The sequence below is a fragment of the Nematolebias whitei genome, chromosome 12 (genome assembly GCF_014905685.2).
Source record: "Nematolebias whitei isolate Nwh7 chromosome 12, NemWhi1, whole genome shotgun sequence".
In the NCBI taxonomy this organism is placed as follows: Eukaryota; Metazoa; Chordata; class Actinopteri; order Cyprinodontiformes; family Rivulidae; genus Nematolebias; species Nematolebias whitei.
In genome coordinates, this window is record NC_056509.1 from 34978963 (window position 1) to 34999226 (window position 20264).

At 37.2% G+C, this 20264-nt stretch overlaps 1 protein-coding gene across 1 annotated transcript in view; it reads right to left on the reverse strand.

The window, feature by feature from the left end:
* The window catches only part of stxbp5a (syntaxin binding protein 5a (tomosyn)), a 139411-nt gene that overhangs the window by 30664 nt on the left and 88483 nt on the right, over window positions 1–20264 (reverse strand). The window contains exons 8-12 of the mRNA XM_037685868.1: window positions 8970–9093; window positions 7442–7520; window positions 7193–7347; window positions 4676–4748; window positions 3963–4110 (exon numbers count right to left, since the gene is read on the reverse strand). Of these exons, the coding sequence (XP_037541796.1) occupies window positions 3963–4110; window positions 4676–4748; window positions 7193–7347; window positions 7442–7520; window positions 8970–9093 (579 nt within the window). The remainder of the gene's footprint in view (window positions 1–3962; window positions 4111–4675; window positions 4749–7192; window positions 7348–7441; window positions 7521–8969; window positions 9094–20264) is intronic.

Consider the following 20264-nt stretch of genomic DNA (forward strand, 5'->3'; position numbering starts at 1 on the left):
ATATATATATGAATGTTTCTGTTCAGTGCCCTGAGACGACTTCTGTTGTGACTTGGTGCTATATAAATAAACAGAATTGAATTGAACTGAAAATTATTATTATTTATTTAAAATTAGAAGCACTGAGATGTCCAGGGAGTAACTCTGCTGCTTGTGTGGAGTCACATCAGCTCAGTATGAGGCCCTACAGTGGGGATCTGAACAGATTGTGCTCAAACTAACAAACACTTGCAGATAAATAATAATAATAATTGTAAAGATCCAGACCATTTCTAACATGGTTTAAGTGAAAATGTTTAAATGCAGCAGCACGGTGGCGCAACTGGTAGAGCTGCCGCCTCTCAGCGAGCAGGTCCTTGGTTCAGACCCCGGTCCAGGGGCCCCTCTGGGTGGAGTTTGCATGTTCTCTCCGTGCATGCGTGGGTTTTCTCCGGGTGCTCCGGTTTCCTCCCACAGACCAAAAACATGCATGTTAGGCTGACTGGTAACTCTAAAATTGTCCCTAGGTGTGAGTGAGAGAGTGAATGGTTGTTTGTCTCGTTTGTCTCTATGTGGCCCTGTGATGGCCTTGCGACCCGTCCAGGGTGTACCCCGCCCCTCGCACAGTGATTGCTGGACATGGGCACCAGCGACCCCCGTGACCCAAAAATGGAATAAGCGGGTAAAGATAATGGATGGATGTTTTAATGCATGTTCATGCCGTTCACACTATTTATTTATTTATTTAATGCAATCTGATGGCATGGCATCTTCATGATGCCAGGTGTCAGTGGGGTCATAGTGATTAAATCTGACTGGACTCATGAGCTAACTGCTGGTCGGAGACAGCCCAGGTCCAAAGTGGATTTTACTGCCATCTTAAAGCAACTCTGGTTTCAAAAATGTCATAGTGGTTCATGTAACTGTGATTAAATATACCTCAACACCACTGTTAGTTTTACATTACACAGTTACTCTAGCAGAAATATATTGATATTCCAGCTGGAAGTGCTCCTGGCGCTCCCGTCACTAGCTGACGCCACTTCTTGTGCTTGCAAGTACACAACAAATATAAAAATGTCTTTATTCAAGCATAGAATGCATAACTGGCAGTGATGTAAAGGTTTAAAAATGGTGTTTAGGATAGCCACTATAAAATAAAAGTGAAACATTTTGGTCTTGGCTCCACAAAATCTTCAAACTGAGCTCATTCAAAAAGTTATCTACAACAGATAAAATATTAATTCATAACTTCTTCACATAACCTCACATCAAAAGAGATGCCACAGTTATGCTGTGTTTTCTGAATGTGCACACAAAAAAAGGAATTCTTCAGGTTTTGTCCTAGTGTGTCTTGGTATAATACATTATGCACCTCAGTGTGTGCATGCGTGCGTGCATGTGTGTTAGTGGGGGGCTGGCTCTGAAGACATTGACACATACAAAGGTCAGCAGGATGGCTCACAGTGATCTTCATATGAGAACGGCCCCCCTTGCAGCTCAGCGAGACTTTTGCTCAGTAAGAAAAGGAAAAAAGGAAGCGGCTTGGCTGCCAGCTTAGGTCAGTGCATGCTGACATTTCCAACAGAAAGCAGAACAAGGCGACAAGGAAACGAACAGAAGCATACATAATGGCTTAAAGAGCAGGGGGTCTGTCTGGGACGATACAGGGAAAGAAGAAGAGAATGAAAGGAGAGAGGAAGTGTGAAGAGGGGATGAGGATCACTGGGTAACAAAACATTCTTATACATAGTTCATTAGCTTCATAAAAATCACTGCATTTTGTATTGCTAGGACAGGTTTAGCAGTGCTGAGTATTGTCAAAGTAAAACATGGACTTAAGGCAAGTGTATGCAATCCATGTATAAACATTTAACCAAATATATTTTATATTTTTAAAAGGAAGAAGTAATGTAAAATTTGTAACAGAATTTAGTCAAAAACTTACTTTTGCTTGTCATAAAACAAACTGTACGTCTTACAATTTTTTTGGAAGGTGCAAACTCAAACAAAATTTAGGAAAGACAATAAAAAATGTCATTTCTTACAGTTGTAAGTAGTTGTTTATCCTCTTAAGAGTTGTTTTTAAGGTACAAGTAGCAACCCAAAGTTACTTTCGTTGCCATGTCACTACCAAATATATGTGCAAACCGACCACCCCTATCATTTCAGAGAACTGTGCTTGCTAGTTTTTATAGTGCTTAAAAGTATAGTTTCCTCAAAGGGTCGGGGTGACCCTCAGGCAGGGGCAGACTGGGACAATAATCCAGGTCGAGAATTTGATACCATCCCAGGTCACTGCTACACGATTAACAAAAACCACTAAGACTGAGTTAAGTTAAGCACACTTTGAACACCATATGACACCATAAGTGTACTTCATTAGCAACACGGTGGCCATTGGCATCAGAAGCATTTGTAATGGGTGGGGGCTGGGGGACACACACTGGTGGGGAGGTCAGGGGGTCCTCCCATTTCCTACATTCTGGTGTATTTTAACGGGTTGTTAAACATCTAGTTTTGCCTACATAAGTAAACACTTGATTCTATAACTATTTTAGAGTTAATGGCACAAAAAGAAGTAGCCTGACCAACAGCTCCCCTTGTGTGAATAGAGCATGCTCCACTACTCTCACGCATTCTAGTCACAGTTGTTGTCTGTACCTCATCTGTGTTGTTTGTCTAAAACAGGTGTCTCTTGTAAATGAGACCTTGAGGCTCAATGAGACTAACCTGTATAAATAAAGGTCAAATGAAGTTAATGAAAAACAACTAGCTGCAAAGTACATTTTGGAATGCCATTGCTCGCAAAAACATTAATTCAAACTGTGTTTTGATTGTGTAAATAAAGACGAGAAAAAAGTAACAGAGGTAAAATTGTAATTGCTGCAAAGTTTGTAACAAAGACGAGTGTGGAAAAAATAACTTTACTAGTGAAACATTATCATATTGACCAAAAACAGCAATTACTGGTAATTAGATTTTACAAGCCACCCAACATAAACTGCCCATAGTACCATCCAATGAATAATTTTTTGCTGAAATGTTAAATGCTTGCAAAGTCAAGTTTTGAAGACAGAGTTACATAAATGGCTTTTCACCATTTTTGTGTTGGTTGTTTATGTTAAGCATGTAAAAGTCTTAAGTCTCAATAAATGAACTTGTAACATGTGAATAAATAGAAAAAATCACTTCATAATAAACTTTCTTGAATCACTCAAAAAAATATATATATATATTTACACATATACATAACATCCTATAAAATTTATAAAAAAAAGAATATCAGTCATTGCAAACTTTCACTGAAAAAAAAAACATGTCAATGTTTGTTTTTTCAATCCACTGTTTCTTTGAAAACAGTGAATTTCTATTTCTTAATTTTCCATTTATTGTTTTCCTACCTCACAGGTGAAACTAGAAACAAATCTTTTAACAACTTTTAACTTTTAACAACTTTTAACAACTTAACTTTCTCAGGTCTCTCTTGTAAATGAGCCCCCGAGGCTCAATGGGATTAGCCTGTATAAATAAGGGTTGAATGAAAACAATGTGTTAAACTAAAGCGGGCGCCATGGTGGCACAGTTGTTAGAGCTGTTGTCTCTCAACGAGAAGGTCGCTGGATCGAATCCCAGACGGGGTTCCTTCTGTGTGGAGTTTGCATGTTCTCTCCGTGCATGCGTAGGTTTTCTCTGGGTACTGCAGTTTCCTCCCACACACCAAAAACATGCATGTTAGGCTGATTGGTAACTCTAAATTGTCCCTAGATGTGAGTGAGAGAGTGAATGTTAGTTTGTCTCGTTTGTCTCTATGTGTCCCTGTGATGGACTGGAGACCTGTCCAGGGTGACCCCTGCCTCTTGCACAGTGATGGCTGGATATGGGCACCAGTGACTCCCATGATCCGAAAATGCAGAAGCGGGTAAAGATAATGGAACTATGAATGGATGGATGGATAAAACTAAAGATTTTTTTCACAATACCTTTTTGCTGTAGCCCTGTCGTTTCTGCCGTGAGCCAACAGAGTAAAGTGCAGGTATGAGGTCCACAGGGCAGTCGGCGAAGTACTCACAGCAGGTAACAGGAGACTCATGAATAGTCAGCGGATATGGGTTCTCGAAAATGGGGTAACTGTTAATAGAAGGGCACAGACGCTCATAACACAAGTTACAATATCTTAATGAAATTATTCTGAATGATCACTACATCCTTTCTTGATATTGAGAGACAAATTCTAAAAACTGCCAACTATAATTATCGTCTGCCTTTCATGGCATCAGGTGATCTTGTAATTGCCTGTGCCGGTGTGCATTTGTTTGTTTGTCTCTCTGCTAGCAAAACATCTCACGAACCCTTGGATGTACGTCTACAACTGATTAACTTTAGGTGTCAGCCCAGTTCAGGGCAGTTGTCACAGCTAATCATTTTTAGCAAACAAAAACATGAATATAATTCAGTCGGTTATTTTGAAATTGAGGAATAAAATGGGTGTGGTGATAGCTGAGAGTCATTCTCAACACATACAGTGAGCACAAACAGATCATTCTTGATCTTTGTTCAAATCGTTAGCATGCAAGTTGACAGGTACTGTGCATTCCTTCAAGGAATTCTGGTTTTGAATAATGAAAATATCTGTCAACAAAAATGACGAACTGAAGTTTAGCCATTTAAATCTAAAGAAAAGACTATGACTTACCCATTTTGTGCAAGGTCGATTACCACTAAATCTTTTTCTAGAAGGACCACGACAGCGTAGGGCTCCTGAAAATCTGCGAAAGGCAACACAACAAGAAAGCTGATTCCTGATGTGTAATTAAGGCCACATCTGCACTATGAAGATAGTTTTTTTTTAAGAGAAATTTAATAAAATTAGATTTTTTTTAAAAATCACATCACAAATTGAAACAAACACGTCATAACATGTCATGTCACAAGTTGGGGAGATTATACACATATGTAAAAAAGAGAGAGTTTGGCTAAAGAATGACTGTAGCACATTTCTTTCACTTTATTCCTGTTTACATTCTCTTCTTAATTAATAACCATTTCAAAATACAGGTCTCTCTTGTAAATGAGTCATTGCGGCTCAATGAGACTAACCTGTATAAACAAAGGTTGAATGAAAAAATATGATCTAAATTTAATATAAACAGAATCAGGATGCAGCAAAACAGATGCAGAGAATAAATAAATAAAAACTAGGTAAAAATAGCTCCAGTGTTGTGTAGATTGCCAGTACCAAGTGGGCGTATTTTCAGTTCAATTCAACTTTAGTTAATTTATATAGCACCAAGTCACAACAGAAATCATCTCAGGGTACGGAACAAAAACATTCATAAAAATAATAAGTTAACACTATTCATGTGAGGAGCAGACTGCTTTGAATTTAACTCCATCGTAGAACTCTCTTCTTGAGCAAGAATGAAGGCGACAGTGGAAAGGAAAAACTTCCTCATGAGGAAGAAACCTTTAGCAGAACCAGACTCAGGACAAATGGCCATCTGCTTCAACTGGCTGGGTTTGAGAGGAAAAGATACACAATGGCAGGCCAAGAATCTCATAAAAAAAATGGAAACTATTCAATTTTAGCAAATCATTTAAGAAAATGAGGTCAATTTGTCCTCCAGTAGTCTAAGCTTAAGACAGCATAACAAGCCAACCCTAACTATAGGATTTATCAAAAAGGAAAGTCTTCAGCCCAGTCTTAAAACTGGACAAAGTGTCTGCTTTATGGACAGAAACTGGAAGTTGGTTCCACAAGAGAGGAGCCTGATAACCGAAAGATCTTCCTCCCATTCTGCTTTAGGAAACTCTAGGAACCACGAGTAAGCCTGCAGTCTGAGAGCTAAGTGCTCTGTTAGGAAAATATGGAACAATAAGATCTCAAATATAAGATGGAGCTAGGTTGTTGAGAGCTTTGTAGGTTAGAAGTAAGATTTTGAATTCAGTTCTGGATTTGACAGAGAGCCAATGGAGAGAAGCTAAAACTGGAGAGATATGATCTCTCCCATTAACTCCAGTTGACTCTGCCAACAGCATTTTGGATTAACTGACCACTTTTTAAAGAAGTATTTTAAAGAGGCAGCTATGTCAGTTTCTGAAACCATTGTATCTCGAAAATACCATGAACAACATTTTTTTTAAATCCACATAGTATTACATTTATTTAAAAAATATCTGGGGGGGGGGGGGGGGCTCCCCCAAAACCATGTGGCTGAGAGGTGCAAATGCAGCAAAAAAAGGTGATTTTTTTTAAATTATCCAGAAAAATATGGCAAAACCTCAACAAACCTTAGTGAGGAATATTCCAGTTCTTTACACAATAAATTAATTTCAAAGCTTTGTAAATTAATACAGTGGGAAAGCTTATTATTTAATAATTTATCAAATTTATATTTGTGGGTGCATGTTTTTTTGATCAATCTGATTTAAGGAAGAAATGTTTACATTTAAATTAAAGACGAGTGCTGTGTAAGAAATTCAACCGTACTGACTTGTACAGGCATTTATCAATATTTTATCTTATACTTGTAAAACATACAGAAATAAAGCTCAATTTGCAAAATATTTTTTAATAGTTTCATTGGTTTTGGTCCTTTAAAAAAAAAAAAAAAATTCCAATCAATATTGAAGAAGAAACTGCAACAGAGTAATGACAATTTAAGCATTTTCAACAAGGTCCCATCAGCCAGACGTATTGTGTAATAATCCAAACCCAGTTATGTCCGCAACCAGATGAAAGCCAGTGACTTAATGAAGTCCTCACTGTTACATAATGCACTAATCCTTCCTAAAACTGTACACATGCCACATTACACAGCAGCAGATTACAGACAGGATTACATGCATTCTGGACCCCTCGCCGTTCAGCTCCAGTTTCACTTGTTTTAGCTGTTAATTCACCAATGAAGGAAATAAGATAATTTAATCAAATGGAAGTCTATTATATACAGAGGTATGAAATGAGAATGTAATAAGATATTCTTTGTCAGATAATGAAAGGTAAATTTGTCCTGTTGGGAACTTTATCACAAATAAGTACCAAAACAGAGGGAAATAATCCAGCATAATTACAACAGCACTGTTGATGTGTATGCATGCGTTAAAGTCCCACAGATCAGAACCTCTTCTTCCGTCAAATATGCATTATAATTGTATCAAAAGGGAAAATACACCTAAGTGCAAATGTAAAGCAAGACAAACATCCTCTTACCATTAGGATATGGTGTCTCACATAGAGTGAGAAAGTCTACTATAGGGTAATCCATCTCCAGCACAGCAGTACTTTTTCCATGCATAACAGTCAGACAAGGCCGCCGACCCACCATGTCATAAGAAAGACCACCAGAGAAAATTATGAAAGGGTCCCTAGAAGGAGCATACACAAAAGCAAAATGGTTGCAATGTTAGAAGCTTCAAAATACACTGAAACATGTATGTAGGGAGGAGATAGGGATTTTACCCATTTCTAGTCGTTTTATATTCCACTTTAAGAATGGGTTTACATGACTCTGGCTTCTTTCCATCCTTGGGCTGTTTTCCTAAAACGAAACAAACAAAAGTTGCTTTTCGTCTTCAGTTCATCCCGTCTCCTCTTTTTTTTTTTTATTTCATCTGTCAACTAGATTCCCCCCAGAAGCAGCGCTTAAAATGCTGAGCTGAACAGTAGCCAGACAATGAGAAACCTTTTTGTTAGAAAGGAGAGAGGCAGAGGCAGGAATATGCACAAAGAAGGTGTGAGGATAGTTGTTCATTTACAAAAATCTATTTCATCAAACCTTGGGGGCTGTCGACGTATGTGACAAAAATTTGCATATTTGTTTATTTTTGTACCACAGTAGAAGGTTGAAAATATATTAACTATAAGTGAAGAGTCAAAATGAGACATCCAGTTTGTGCAAACCCATACAATGAAAGAAGACTTTAAACAACTATGTTCTAATAATGGATATCCAAAAAGACAATTAAAGGAGGACTTAAAAAGCCTTATTTAAATCTGTAAAAGGAATTTACATAATTGCCCATTAAATACTAAAGTAATTATGTATGCTGCAGTAGGGAAACAACTAATTAAAAAGCCTGTGTGGTAAAATCCTTTCTGCAATCCCCTGCATACAAAAACAGCTTGAAAACTAGAAGTTTTCCCCCTTCTTTCAATTTTCTTTTAATTACTTCCCTTGTTCCTTTTTACCCTCGCTCTTTTGCTCTCCCTGTCCTGTCGGCGCTCCCACACAACCTGTCTGTTTTTCTATGTCCTTTATTTGTGAACCGTCAAAGTACAAGGTGAGATGATGATGGTGTGTGTGTAGCTACTGGAATACATCTTCAGAAGGGCAAACTTGCTTTCAAAAAGAGATAAACAGAGCATCAGCAATCGAGTATGCACATGCAAGCACAAGGTAAAACAAACAGAGGGGGAGCCTAAGTGAATTGACAGTATTCCTCTAAATGAAACAACACAGGACTCATATGTAGAAAGACTCATGATGGATGGTTTTCAGTGCAGACAGGAGTAATGTAAGGGTTCTGAAAAAAATCAGACCATGAAGGGTCAATGAATGTGCTAATCCAAAATCTTAACCACAAAATGTTTAGAAGGGTACAAAGGAAAACAATCAGAGTCCTCAAGACCCACATCTTTCTTATTTTTAATAAGAATAAACACTGTTATTGATTAATTTACTGAACTGATTAAGTTGCAATCAAGGAAAGTATGTGTGTGTGTGAGCTTGGTTTGACCTTTTAAGGATTTTTTCTGGTATATCCACCTACCCTGTCAGAACCCGTAAAGACCAAATTCTAGTCCTAATACTGTGGGATATTTAGGGCTAAGATATGAATTGTGTTTAGGTTAGAGCGAGGGATGTACTGGTAATGGTCAGGGTTAGGGTAGTCATATGGGCTAGTGTACAGAAATGAATGGGAATCAACACAACATCCTAACAAGAATAGAAATACAAACTTGTGTATGTATGTTTTGTCCTCCTTACCATGCGGTATGATTGTCTGGACTGGCTTGCCTTGGCCTCTGATGTTCCATATGGTCAGAGTTCCATCTGAGTGACTGCAAATGAACTGTTTGCCCTCATGATGCCAAGCAACGGAGTGGATAGCCTAAGAAATGACAAGCAGGGAGGGAAGAGGAGGCAGGGGTGGGGTGGGGTGAAATCGGTCAGTGGTTCAGCAGGATAAAAACATCATGTTCCACCATGTCCCCTATGCTACCTGGTTGCTGCAGTGCTGCAGTCATACAATACATGTGCTCAGAAGTGCTTTAAATGTCCATTAAGGGCCCAGAATGCTCCATCCGAAGCTGAACAGTCGGCTCACAGTCGGCTCACAGTCACAAGGTTGTGGTACGTTTGTTTTTGCACACACCTTTCATAGTCCACAAAACACAGATGCAGAGCTTCTGGGAAACCCGTTCCGCTCTCATCGTGTTACGGTGTCTTCCTGCCAGGATCTCCATTCCATCCTTACAGCTGCCATTTGGCCATAAATCTATCATGAAGAAAGCGCCACACTTTTCAGCAGACAGACTCCTCTGTGCACAATGTTTGCATGATCTCCATCCAGGAGTTTTTGGCCATTTGACTAATTTAGTGTTTTTCAAGAGTCGTACAGAGGAATGTTTGAGCCCTTTTCCACATTGACAAACATGCCCACAAACTTCTGACCAGTCACACAATACTTGACACATACTCTGAGAAAACATACTCTGAGAAAGCATACTGTGAGAAAACGTTCAGCCATGGTCTTGTGTTGAGAACAGGCAAGCAAAGCTACTTCGAGAACAAAATGACGCAATATTTGTCACAAAACTACATCAATAAGAGCTGATTTTGCAGCTTCAGATAGAGTCTGCAGGGCCCTTCACTGTGTGCTCATGGACAGGTAGTTAAAGAGAAATAAATTACTTTTTTTTTTTTTTTTTTTTTTTTACAATTTTACAAATTACAATTTTTGACACCTGCTTTTTGCTTTGCTATTAACAACAATACTTTCAGAAGTTTTACTTTTCCCTTACCGGTAATTCCAAAATAGGCTAATCATAGTCTGACAGTACCCTGTATTATGTTTACTACTTAGACGAGAAAATCTGTGTATACGTATGTGTGTGTGTGGGGGGTTATATGTCATCCATCTCATTTATCTCATTTATCTCGATAAAAATTTGGTAAGATAGTAGCCAAGAGTCATCCTCTTCACATTAATTCAACCTTTACTTATACAGATTAATGCCACTGAGCCTCGGGGACTCATTTACAAGAGAGATCTGGTTTTAACAAAGAGTGATGACAACAGTGGACAACAAAGGCAACAACAAGCCATCATAAAGGATGCGTACAAATTGAGAATGAAAAGTGAAAATAAAATGGTATTTAAAAGAAAATATAACAAAAGAAAAACTGCTAGCTAAAAACAAGAACATGCCTGCACTGGTTTTTCCCAAGAACTTAAAAGATGTTTGAAGCCACTTAGAGGTCAAGGTTGAGAGCTTCAGATCTTTTTGCAAGATATTCCAGGAAACAGGAGTGGAGTAGGAGAAGGCCCTTTTGCCAAGTTCAGTCCTCACTGAGAGAACACTGCAGGTAATAATGTCCTGAGAGCGCACGCTGTAGCTGCACTCACGCAGTGACATGTAGGAGGAGATGTATGAAGGCAGCAGACCAAGAAGTGAGACATAGTCTGAACACTAGTGCACTGCACAAAATCTTTATGACTTTGAAAAGCAAAGCGGTGGGCGATACTTTAAGGGCTGCCAATTTTTAAAAAATTTATAATATTGTCTTTGATTGCATTATGAATGGAAGCAAACAACAATGATGTTTTTTTCTCAAAATTATCCTTAATAAGCTGCTGACTTAAGAGTCTAAAAATTTAAGAACACAAAAAGAAAAATGAAACCACAGGGTTTGAAGCTCAGAGTTGGTTGAGATCTGACAGAAAACATCAAATGTGAGAGGAACTGGTTTAGTACCTGGCCTGGTTTGTTTACTCATTGTTTGGATCAGTAATGCAGTGTTTTTAAACCTGGGCTCAGATAAACTATATGTAGCTAGAATGGGTCTGAAAGATGGATCAATCCCAGCTATCTATGTTGGAACTGCAGAAAAGGGAAATGATAAAAACATTTTTCCAACAGTTTGAATGTGTTGGTCTGCACTCGGTTTGTTATGTGTGTTGTTGGCAGCCGTTAGATGGAAAACCAAGGCCTCTTTTAAAAGAGTGAAAGTTACAGCACGCTATTCAATCATCTCCATAAAACACTGCAAAAGAGAAAGAAGGATGAGTCAGTTGTCTCACTCCTCCTCCTTAGATCAACTTTAAAAGGACGTCTCAAAGGCAACATTTGTGAAAGGCCTTGGGTACCAGAATGATGTTGCACTTAAAGCATGTCTCAGACCTTTAATTAAGACCTCCAGAAATTGTCTCAACTTGTGAAAAATGGGCATAAAATGTTTCATTTAAAAGCTCGAGTCGGAGTTCAAAATCACAGACTAGGGCAAAGTTTTTAAAAAAGAGAGAAAAAGCATCAAATGAAGATACTGATCTCTAATAGAGATAAGCTAACGAGGAAGATAACCAAGAGAGGGAGAGATGGTTCTTTTATTTCTGCTGTCAGCTGAACTGTTGCTGTGGTCATGAGAATTAATCCATGGAATCACAAACACATTGTTACCAAAAGTGAGTGGTAACAGGAATTATTACTTATTGATGCCTTTTTTTTATTATTTTAATAAAGCTGATAATTTGCCATTATAAAACTACAATGTAAATACAATTAAATCCTCTAAAGCTCCAAAGGTTTTTCAACACGGAGACTCATCAGAGACCTGGTGCCTAAACCTCTTTTTAGGAAACAAATAGCATGTTTAGCAAAATTATTTAATTCAATCCATTTTCTACATTTTAACTTGCCTCCTTTCCAAAATACCTTGTATTCTGTGTCTCACATAGCTCACCTGAAAAGAATGATTGCTTCCCTAGTGGTCCTAATTTAAGCTCATGGTAAGTAACTCTCTTGCAACTACAGCTAATATTTGTATATGTGTTGATAACTTTGCCCTTCAGTGTGTCTTTACTTTTAAGTTTTGAGGAAAAAAGCTACAATAAATGGGATAGCATAAGGTTAGGATTAGCACAGGGATTAGTATCAACATAATTCTAACATGCTTATGATTATATACTATATTTCTTTTCATCTGTCCAAAAAAGGAATTACAAATAATCTTTTGTTTGCCTTTACAAATTCCAGCCCTTTTTAAAAAATCTTGCTTGTCCAAATCCTGAAAGGGGAACACATATTCAGTCTGTGACCTGTGACTAGTTGGGGTAAAATATGTGCTTATGGTTGTAAGAAACTAGTTTGGGTTGTTCAGTCAACTAACAGAAATATTCCAAGTATTCTGGACTTGCAGAACGTCTTTATTTTTTTGTTTATAAGGATTCTCTATGTAGCAATAATGAGACGTGATGATTAATGGCTTGGGTGGTCTTTTAAAGCTGCTGGCGGTGGTGCCGTCAAAGCAGTTAGTCTGTTGGCCAAAAAAAGAATGACAGTTTGTCAAAAATATTTGCCATGATTGATTTATATGTGCACAGTGCCAAATGGCATAGCTACATGGATGTAGGTGTCCAGAATGAAGTGCTCAGAAAATGTTCTATTTTGCAAAAAAGCATTTCTGTTTCACACTCTTAAAATAAAGTGAACTAGAGAAATTGCATCCAAAAAAAGTTCAATCTGGTCCTCTGGACATTCAAAAAAACAAAAACAAAACAAAGCAAAAAAAATCTAGAAACGTTTCGTCTCTCATCCGAGAGACTTCCTCAGTCTGAGGTGCTGTTTTCAGCTCAGTCTCTTAAATAGCACCTTCTCAGAGTGGATCAACCAGTTTGCTGCTGACAACCAAAACCAGCTGATCACATGCTCAAGAAGGACCATCAGCCTAACAATGGGTCATTAGCACACTGATGGCTGTTTACTGTTCACAGAGGGCTGAATGATACTAGCAATCACAGCATTGTAAGAGGGGGACAGTTGAACCCGGAGGCCTCCACCCCTGTTTAATGATGGACGATTTCTTTTCACAAAGATGGCCTCCTTTACTCCTCACTCAAACCATCGTTCCTCTCTGTCCAGGATGTGCACATCTTCATCCTTGAAAGAAAGACTGCTGGCCTGGAGATGAGTGTAGACCGCAGAATCCTGGCCTGATGATGATCAACATCAGGCCAGGATTCTGCGGTCTACACTAAATTAGATTTTAATAAGCAAAAATGAGCACAAAAATGAGATTAGCTTAAAAAGCTGAAATTAGCAACAAAAAAAACAAAAAAAAAGCAGAAAAGCAGATAGACGCTCAAACTACCAGGAGGAGGTGGAAGGAGCTGAAATGAGCTTAAAAAGTGGATATTAGTTTAAAAAGATAAATTTAGCACAAAACAGCTAAACGTAGTTAAAATAGCAGGAAAAAACTCAAACTAGCAGAAAAAGCTAAAAGGAGCTAAAATTAGCAGAAAGAAGTTAATTGGGCTCAAAGTGGCAGAACTGACCAAAACTAACTTGAATTTATCTGAAAACAGCTTAAATTAGCTGAAAAATGCTAAAATGCCAAAAAAAAAGTTTCTGAAAATTTAGAACAAGCTTAAGTTAGCAGAAGAAAGCAAAAAAAAAAAAAAAAAACTTGTTTACCCAATTAGATTGAAAGAAGCAGAAATGAGCACTAAAAAGTGGATATTATCTGAAAAAAGCTGAAATTAGCAACAACAAAAAAAAAAACAGCTGAAAAGTAGCCAAAATTTTCTAAAAAAAGGCTTAAATTACTGCAAGGAAATGGACAGAGCACATTTTTGCTGAATTAGGCTGAGAAAAGTTAAAATCAGTGCAAAAAAAAATTAGAGTAGTGGAATTAGCCAAAAAGCTAAAATTAGCATAAAACAGCTAAATAATAGCTGAAAGTGTAGAAAAAGCTGAAACTTGCAGAAGTAAGCTTCTTCATAAGCATTAACACAATAAACTAGCTCTTTAGTCATATATTCAGGGCTAATTTCCAGGGTTCAAAGTCTCCTCCAAGCATGACAGACTAGATGGTAAAAAAAAAAAAAGATACATTAATGTAGTGTTATATAAAGATTGAATCAATAGAATTTCTATGAGAGTAACTTGTGAAGCATGAAGCTTTCTGTTTTGAATTAGAAAGTTTCTCAAATGTGAAATAAAATAACTTGCCTGATGTAAGAGTGAATGAAATCCCCCTTTCAATCTTTTAATAGTGCTTTGGTAATGACAGACCTCTAGATAGATTCCTAAAAATCTGTCAGCCCATTGTTCATAGTGACAGTCCCACCAGGCAACAATGCACTCAGCTAAATTAGAAAATGAGCAGGGTAATTAAAACACACGGCACTCATCAAATCAAACAATACCAATTAAAAAGACTAATTTCATAATTTATCACATTAGGCCTCTTTCAACAGATTGGTCTTTGGGGAGGAGAGAATTCAGTCAACACTCATTACGGTCACATGAGAGCACCCCGCATTAGAAACGCACACATTCACTGTGAAAACAATAACGAGCACACAAATTAAGATCGCTGTAGGAAAACAGACGTAACACACAAGCATGCATGCCATGGCCCCAGTTTGAAAATCATCTGGCAGCCCTGTGTCATGCTGGGACCCAAAACAGCCCTGAAGTGTTGAACAAACACACAAACGGCCAAGTTTCCATCACTTCAGAAGATGGTAAGCTGATATATATATTCTAAGGGCTTAATTAAAATGCAGGCAAAAAGTCTTCTTTTAGAATGATTCTCCCACCAGAGGCCTCGTCAGACAACACAAATGGTTGAAGGCTTTAATTTTTCTAGTCAGCTAGAACGGTGGGAGCATCTTGAAAGAAATGGTTTGTTAAACAGCTTCAACAACAGCCTTCTCTTTAAACCTGAATATTCACATAAACACAGACATACTGGCGAGAATGTAACGTCTTACACTTGTTTCAGATGAAACCTACCTCAACCTTGAAACATTTGAAGTCATTCTAAAACTTTTAACTCATATTTTCTCAACTGAAGAGGCAGGTGAGTTCTCCACAGTGTGCACACACACACATACATGCGCCTGCACACGCATACACAAACCACACAAACTTACCCAACGACAAAACAATCTACAAAACAAGCACTTGGGGCAAAAATGTCAACACTGATTTCTACTGAGCAATACGTTTTTGTTCTGGGACATGAAATCCATTTAGGATCTGTTCAGTTTCCATTCTTATATTGAAAGAAAAAAAAGAGCCCAGAAAGCTCTTTAAAACAGTTTTTATTATAAAAAGATGATTCACCATCACATTTTATGACAAAGATCAAGGAAAGAGCCTTAGCTCAAATTGATCTCAAAGCCTAAAGGCTTCTTGGGTTTTGGAGGAGCAGGACTCTGACTTGTTTCAAATTAAAAACGTTAATGAAAAGTTTTAGGAATTATAGAAAATTATTGGAAATTAGACTTTAGATTTTGTCCACATGAAAATACACTTTTGTCAAAACAATCCTTATTCATCGTTTTAAAAATTAACCTGATAAAAGGCCCATACGTACCGCTCCGACACTGCCACGAAAATACGCCAAAAACAGGAAACAAGGCGTGGATACAAACTAAACATTAAACCAAAGGTTTTCGTGTAGTCCCATCTCTAGTTCTGCTCCACAGTTAAAGTGTGTGGTGTTTGTTGTTGTTCATCAGCTTTTTCTGTTAATTGAAGCAACACAATTTAAAAAGGTTTGTTATAGTTGTGGTTCTGTACTATTTGCAACATAAACACAAACATAATATGTCGTTATTATTGCTGTTGTTGCGTCTGACTTGCTTAGGGTCAGGTTAAAGGGGGAGTTATCATTTTCAAAGATTGCATTTTGGCTGTCTATATAAAAACCAAGGTGGTGTAAAAACATGCCCATTAAAAATATATATTATTTGGGACTCTTAAAATGCCATTTTACGACTAAAATTATCAAAACACTTTTTGCCTATTCACAAATTTTCCAGTATTTAGACTGTTGAAATCTAATGACTAGCATTCTTTAATATTTATTTCCAGGTTAGATGTGCATTCTTAAATAACTGCAATCATTCAAGTTAATATTTTCCAATTAACATGTAAGATTTAATAAAAATCCCAATATTTATTTTAACATAAAGTATTCCAAAATAAACACAGCAACATTGTGCAGCCCTATGATAATAAATGGGCTCTATGAACATATTTGTGACTTTTTATAACTTTGAACAGTTTGAACAATTCTTGAATATTTGACATAAATGGAAAGTATTTAAGACTCATCTAGTTCTTTTGCTAATACTGAGATTTTACTTTGGGCTGAAAAAAATACTAAAAGAGTGAAAAACATACTATAAAGTTAGATCCACACATAGCATTTCCTTCATCTGAAAGGCTGGAGCTCCACAAAAACTGGCCATCATCTAAATAATATTCTGGACACTAAAGGACATTACTCAGAATAATTTGCCAAATGACCAACCATCTTTGGTGATTTATCAGTCTGGCTTCTCAGCGAGTCTTGGAGTGAAAAAAAGGCTTCTTAATGATACTATCAATGATGTATCAAATCAAGTCCACACATGATTTGTAGCATTTGTATTTCACCTTCTCAAAAAAGTAGATGGGATGGATTTTTCATATAAGGAAAATTAACTGAAGGCATCTCTCTCCATCTCAAAGAAGCCAAAGGAAATTTGGATGTCTGGACTTTATGGTAATATTAATCGTGTAAATAGCCCTGCTTTACTTTAGACTCAACATGCATCCAGCACAGAAAAGGTTGACTGTTTACAAAACCATTGCTGGAATAAAATATATCATTAATGCCACTTCTGCACTGCTGCATTCACAAGAACATCTTGGTTATTACAGTCTACCCCCAAAGATACAAACAACTTATATAAACTACTCTTTTCCAAAACTTACGAGAAAAAACCCCAGAAATATTAAAGACAACTATATTCGTTGAACCTTTATTTTTTCTCATTAGTCTCACTGAGTCATGAGGACTCATTTTCAAGGGAGACTTGTTTTAGACAAACCACAGAAAAGGACACAACAATAAACAGCCATACACACATACAGTAGTCCCTCGTTTATCGTGGGGGATCCGTACCCTGAAGCCCCGCGATAAGTGAAAAAAAGTGTGGTTCATCCATCAATCAATCAATTGTGTGTCATGTTCGATCTTACTTCTGCGAAAAACGAACTGCGAAGTAGCGAGGGACAACTGTAAAATAAAAAGTAAATAAAACTAATGATAACAAACAAAAAAAAGCTACATTATGAAACTAGGTAAAATACTATTACTAATACTATATATTTTTTGTATTGAACGTTTTACGAATTTAGATAAAATACTAAAAACGTGAACAAGTATGCATTGATTGTTGCGTTGAACTTGACAATTGTTAAGATTCCAAAGTATTTGTAAGAGTCCACAATCTCAATAGGAACATTATTCGTAGATAAGATAGGAGGAAGGACTGATGGCACCATCTTTCTGTTTGAAAACAACATCCCTTTGGTTTTATCAGCATTTAGCACCAGTTTGAGAAGGAACAAGTTTTACTGAATGATGTCAAATGCAGACTGTAAAAGCTAGAAAACCTTAACTCTTTTAGCACAACAATAAACAACTGTCGTCGGCATAGAAATGCAAGGATGTGTCAGGAATGTTCTGACCTACATTACTTATTACATTTACATAATATGTAAATTGTAAAGAGAGTGTGTCCTAAGACAGAGCCTTCTGGTACACCATTATTAAAAGTTAAATAACTAGAAGAAGTACGATTGTGTTGAACACGTTGCTTTTGGCCTGAGATATAATTAGAAAACTAACCGATGGTGTGGTTTGAGAAACCAATATCTGAGAGCTTATGGCATAAGATGCCATGGTCTACAGTATCAAAAGTTTAGACAGGTCTGAATAAAGTGCAGTACAGTAATCTTTAGCATCCAATGCTTCAACAACATAATTACGCAAAAACCCTCAACAAAGCGGTCATTGTGCTGTGTTGTTTCCTGAAGCCAGATTGATGGGAAGATAAGATGCTAAAATAATCCGAATACAGGACTTCTTGACTTGAGTATTTATCATTTTTTCTAAAACCTTAGCTTGAATACAGAGTTTGGAGAGTGATTGATAATTGTTCAAAATAGCGGGGTCTCCTCCAATCATTAATGGTAGAACATAAGCTGTTTTCCAAGCATCTGGAACAGTATTTTGGTGTATGGACAGATTAAAGGCGTGTGACACCGGATCTGTTATAATTTGCGCAGCTAGCCTTAAGAAATAAAGAGGGAAGTCATCAGGGTCTGCAGATTCTCTAGAATTCAATCTTTTAACAGTTTAGTAACCTCACTGACAGAGAACGGTGAAAATGAGAAGGTGTGGTATGACTTGTATATACTTGTATAGATACTGCATATCTTTTTCATTTCCTTTTTGCGTTAGCAAGATAAAGAATGGAAGTGATATTGGTAAAAAGAAAAAAATATCAATTTGTGAGTTTGAACAACAACCGTATGTAAGACTTTTTTAGGGTGGGGGGGGGGGGGGAGATAACGTGTTCAGTCAGGGAGTAACAGCCACCAGGAGATACACTCAGAGGCAAAAGGGAAAGAGAATAAAGATCTGGCTGCAATACGAGCCATTCATCAGAGCCTAACTCAGCCCAAGGTGTTGAGTCAGACGGGGTAAACGGAGGCAGGGCCAGAATGACAGATGCTCGCTGGCTGGCACTTACTCCAAACCCATAGTGCTGACTCCAAACCCATAATGCTGATCCACGGCTAATAATAGACAATCCACTGAAAGTAACCATGAACTGTTGGCTGCTTCAGCCCGTTAAAAAAAAAATATCTTGTCTACCTGTACACTGCTGAAAATCTTGAGGAAATGTGGGAACAGAGTTAAGCTCCTTGATTTTGCTGACCTTTTGTCAAGTTTTGAAGTTTACTTTGGTCAAAACAATGATCTAATTTCAGATGTAAGAAATGAAGAGGAAATGTTTCCATGTACATTTCAGTTGACAACTCCGATACTTGCCAGCAAGCTTCGAGCTCTCATAAAATAAGATTTGAATGAGAGTGCACAAAAAAAAACACACAGCATAGACGGAAAAATATCCTGTAGCTTGCAAAAGGATTTGATGACTGAAAAAAAAAACTTTTTTTCACCCCATAATATTATTTGAACACAGAGATGTTAACGCATATTCATGATCCCAGAGAATGCTAATTATAATTCTGTCTTCTAATCCAAGTATTGTCTGTGACTTATAATTATTGTGGAGAATCTGCTTAGTGGCAGAAAGTTGCACACATCCAAAAAACAAAATTAAATTAGACAAATATTACTTAAAATTGATTAAATTGGATAAATATGAGAAATCTCAAATACACTTTACAACTATCTCTACTCATGCAGTAAAAACTGCTGTAAAGTTTTGATTAAAATTATTTTCGACAAATCTGTAGTCTAAGATCTAAGTAAACGAGTAAGGAGCCAAAATCTTGCAGCGTTTTACAGTTGCAGTTTTTAATGTATAAACAGTATTAGGAGAAAATAAAAATGATCTGCCAAACAGATGAGTTCCTGGTCAACTGCAAGGTGCACAGGTCCTGCGGCAGCAAAACAAGCCCTGATCATCACTCCTTCACCACCATGCTAAACAGTTGCTATGAGATGTTTGTGCTGAAATGCTGCAGTTTACCAAACAAAGCCCTGTGTATTCATCTGGATGCAATTTAGCAAGCCTAATTTATGCTGCCATATCTTAGAGCAAGAAAATTTTTTTTTTTTTTTGGCAACCTTTTCATGATTTGCACATCATTCCTTCATATGAGTAAATCCAAAAGCAATTTGTTGACGAACAATTCTCCAAACTTAAACAAAGGTACACATTCTTGTTTTTTTTTACAACTCTATTGATAATTGAATTTTTGTAGACGCCTAAACTCTTGTTTATTTTTAATAACTTCTTGGCTTCTGTTTTCTAGTCCTCGCTGAAAACAAAGTTAAGCACAACCACTGCAGCACATAGACTCTAATTACATGCAAATCCATGCACTATACAGTAGTCCCTCTTTTATCGCGGGGGATCCGTACCCTGAAGACCTGTGATAAGTGAAAAAACGCAAAGTAGAAATAGTGGTACAAGTACTAAGTAGTACTTTGTAGTTTATTTTATTATATATATATATATAT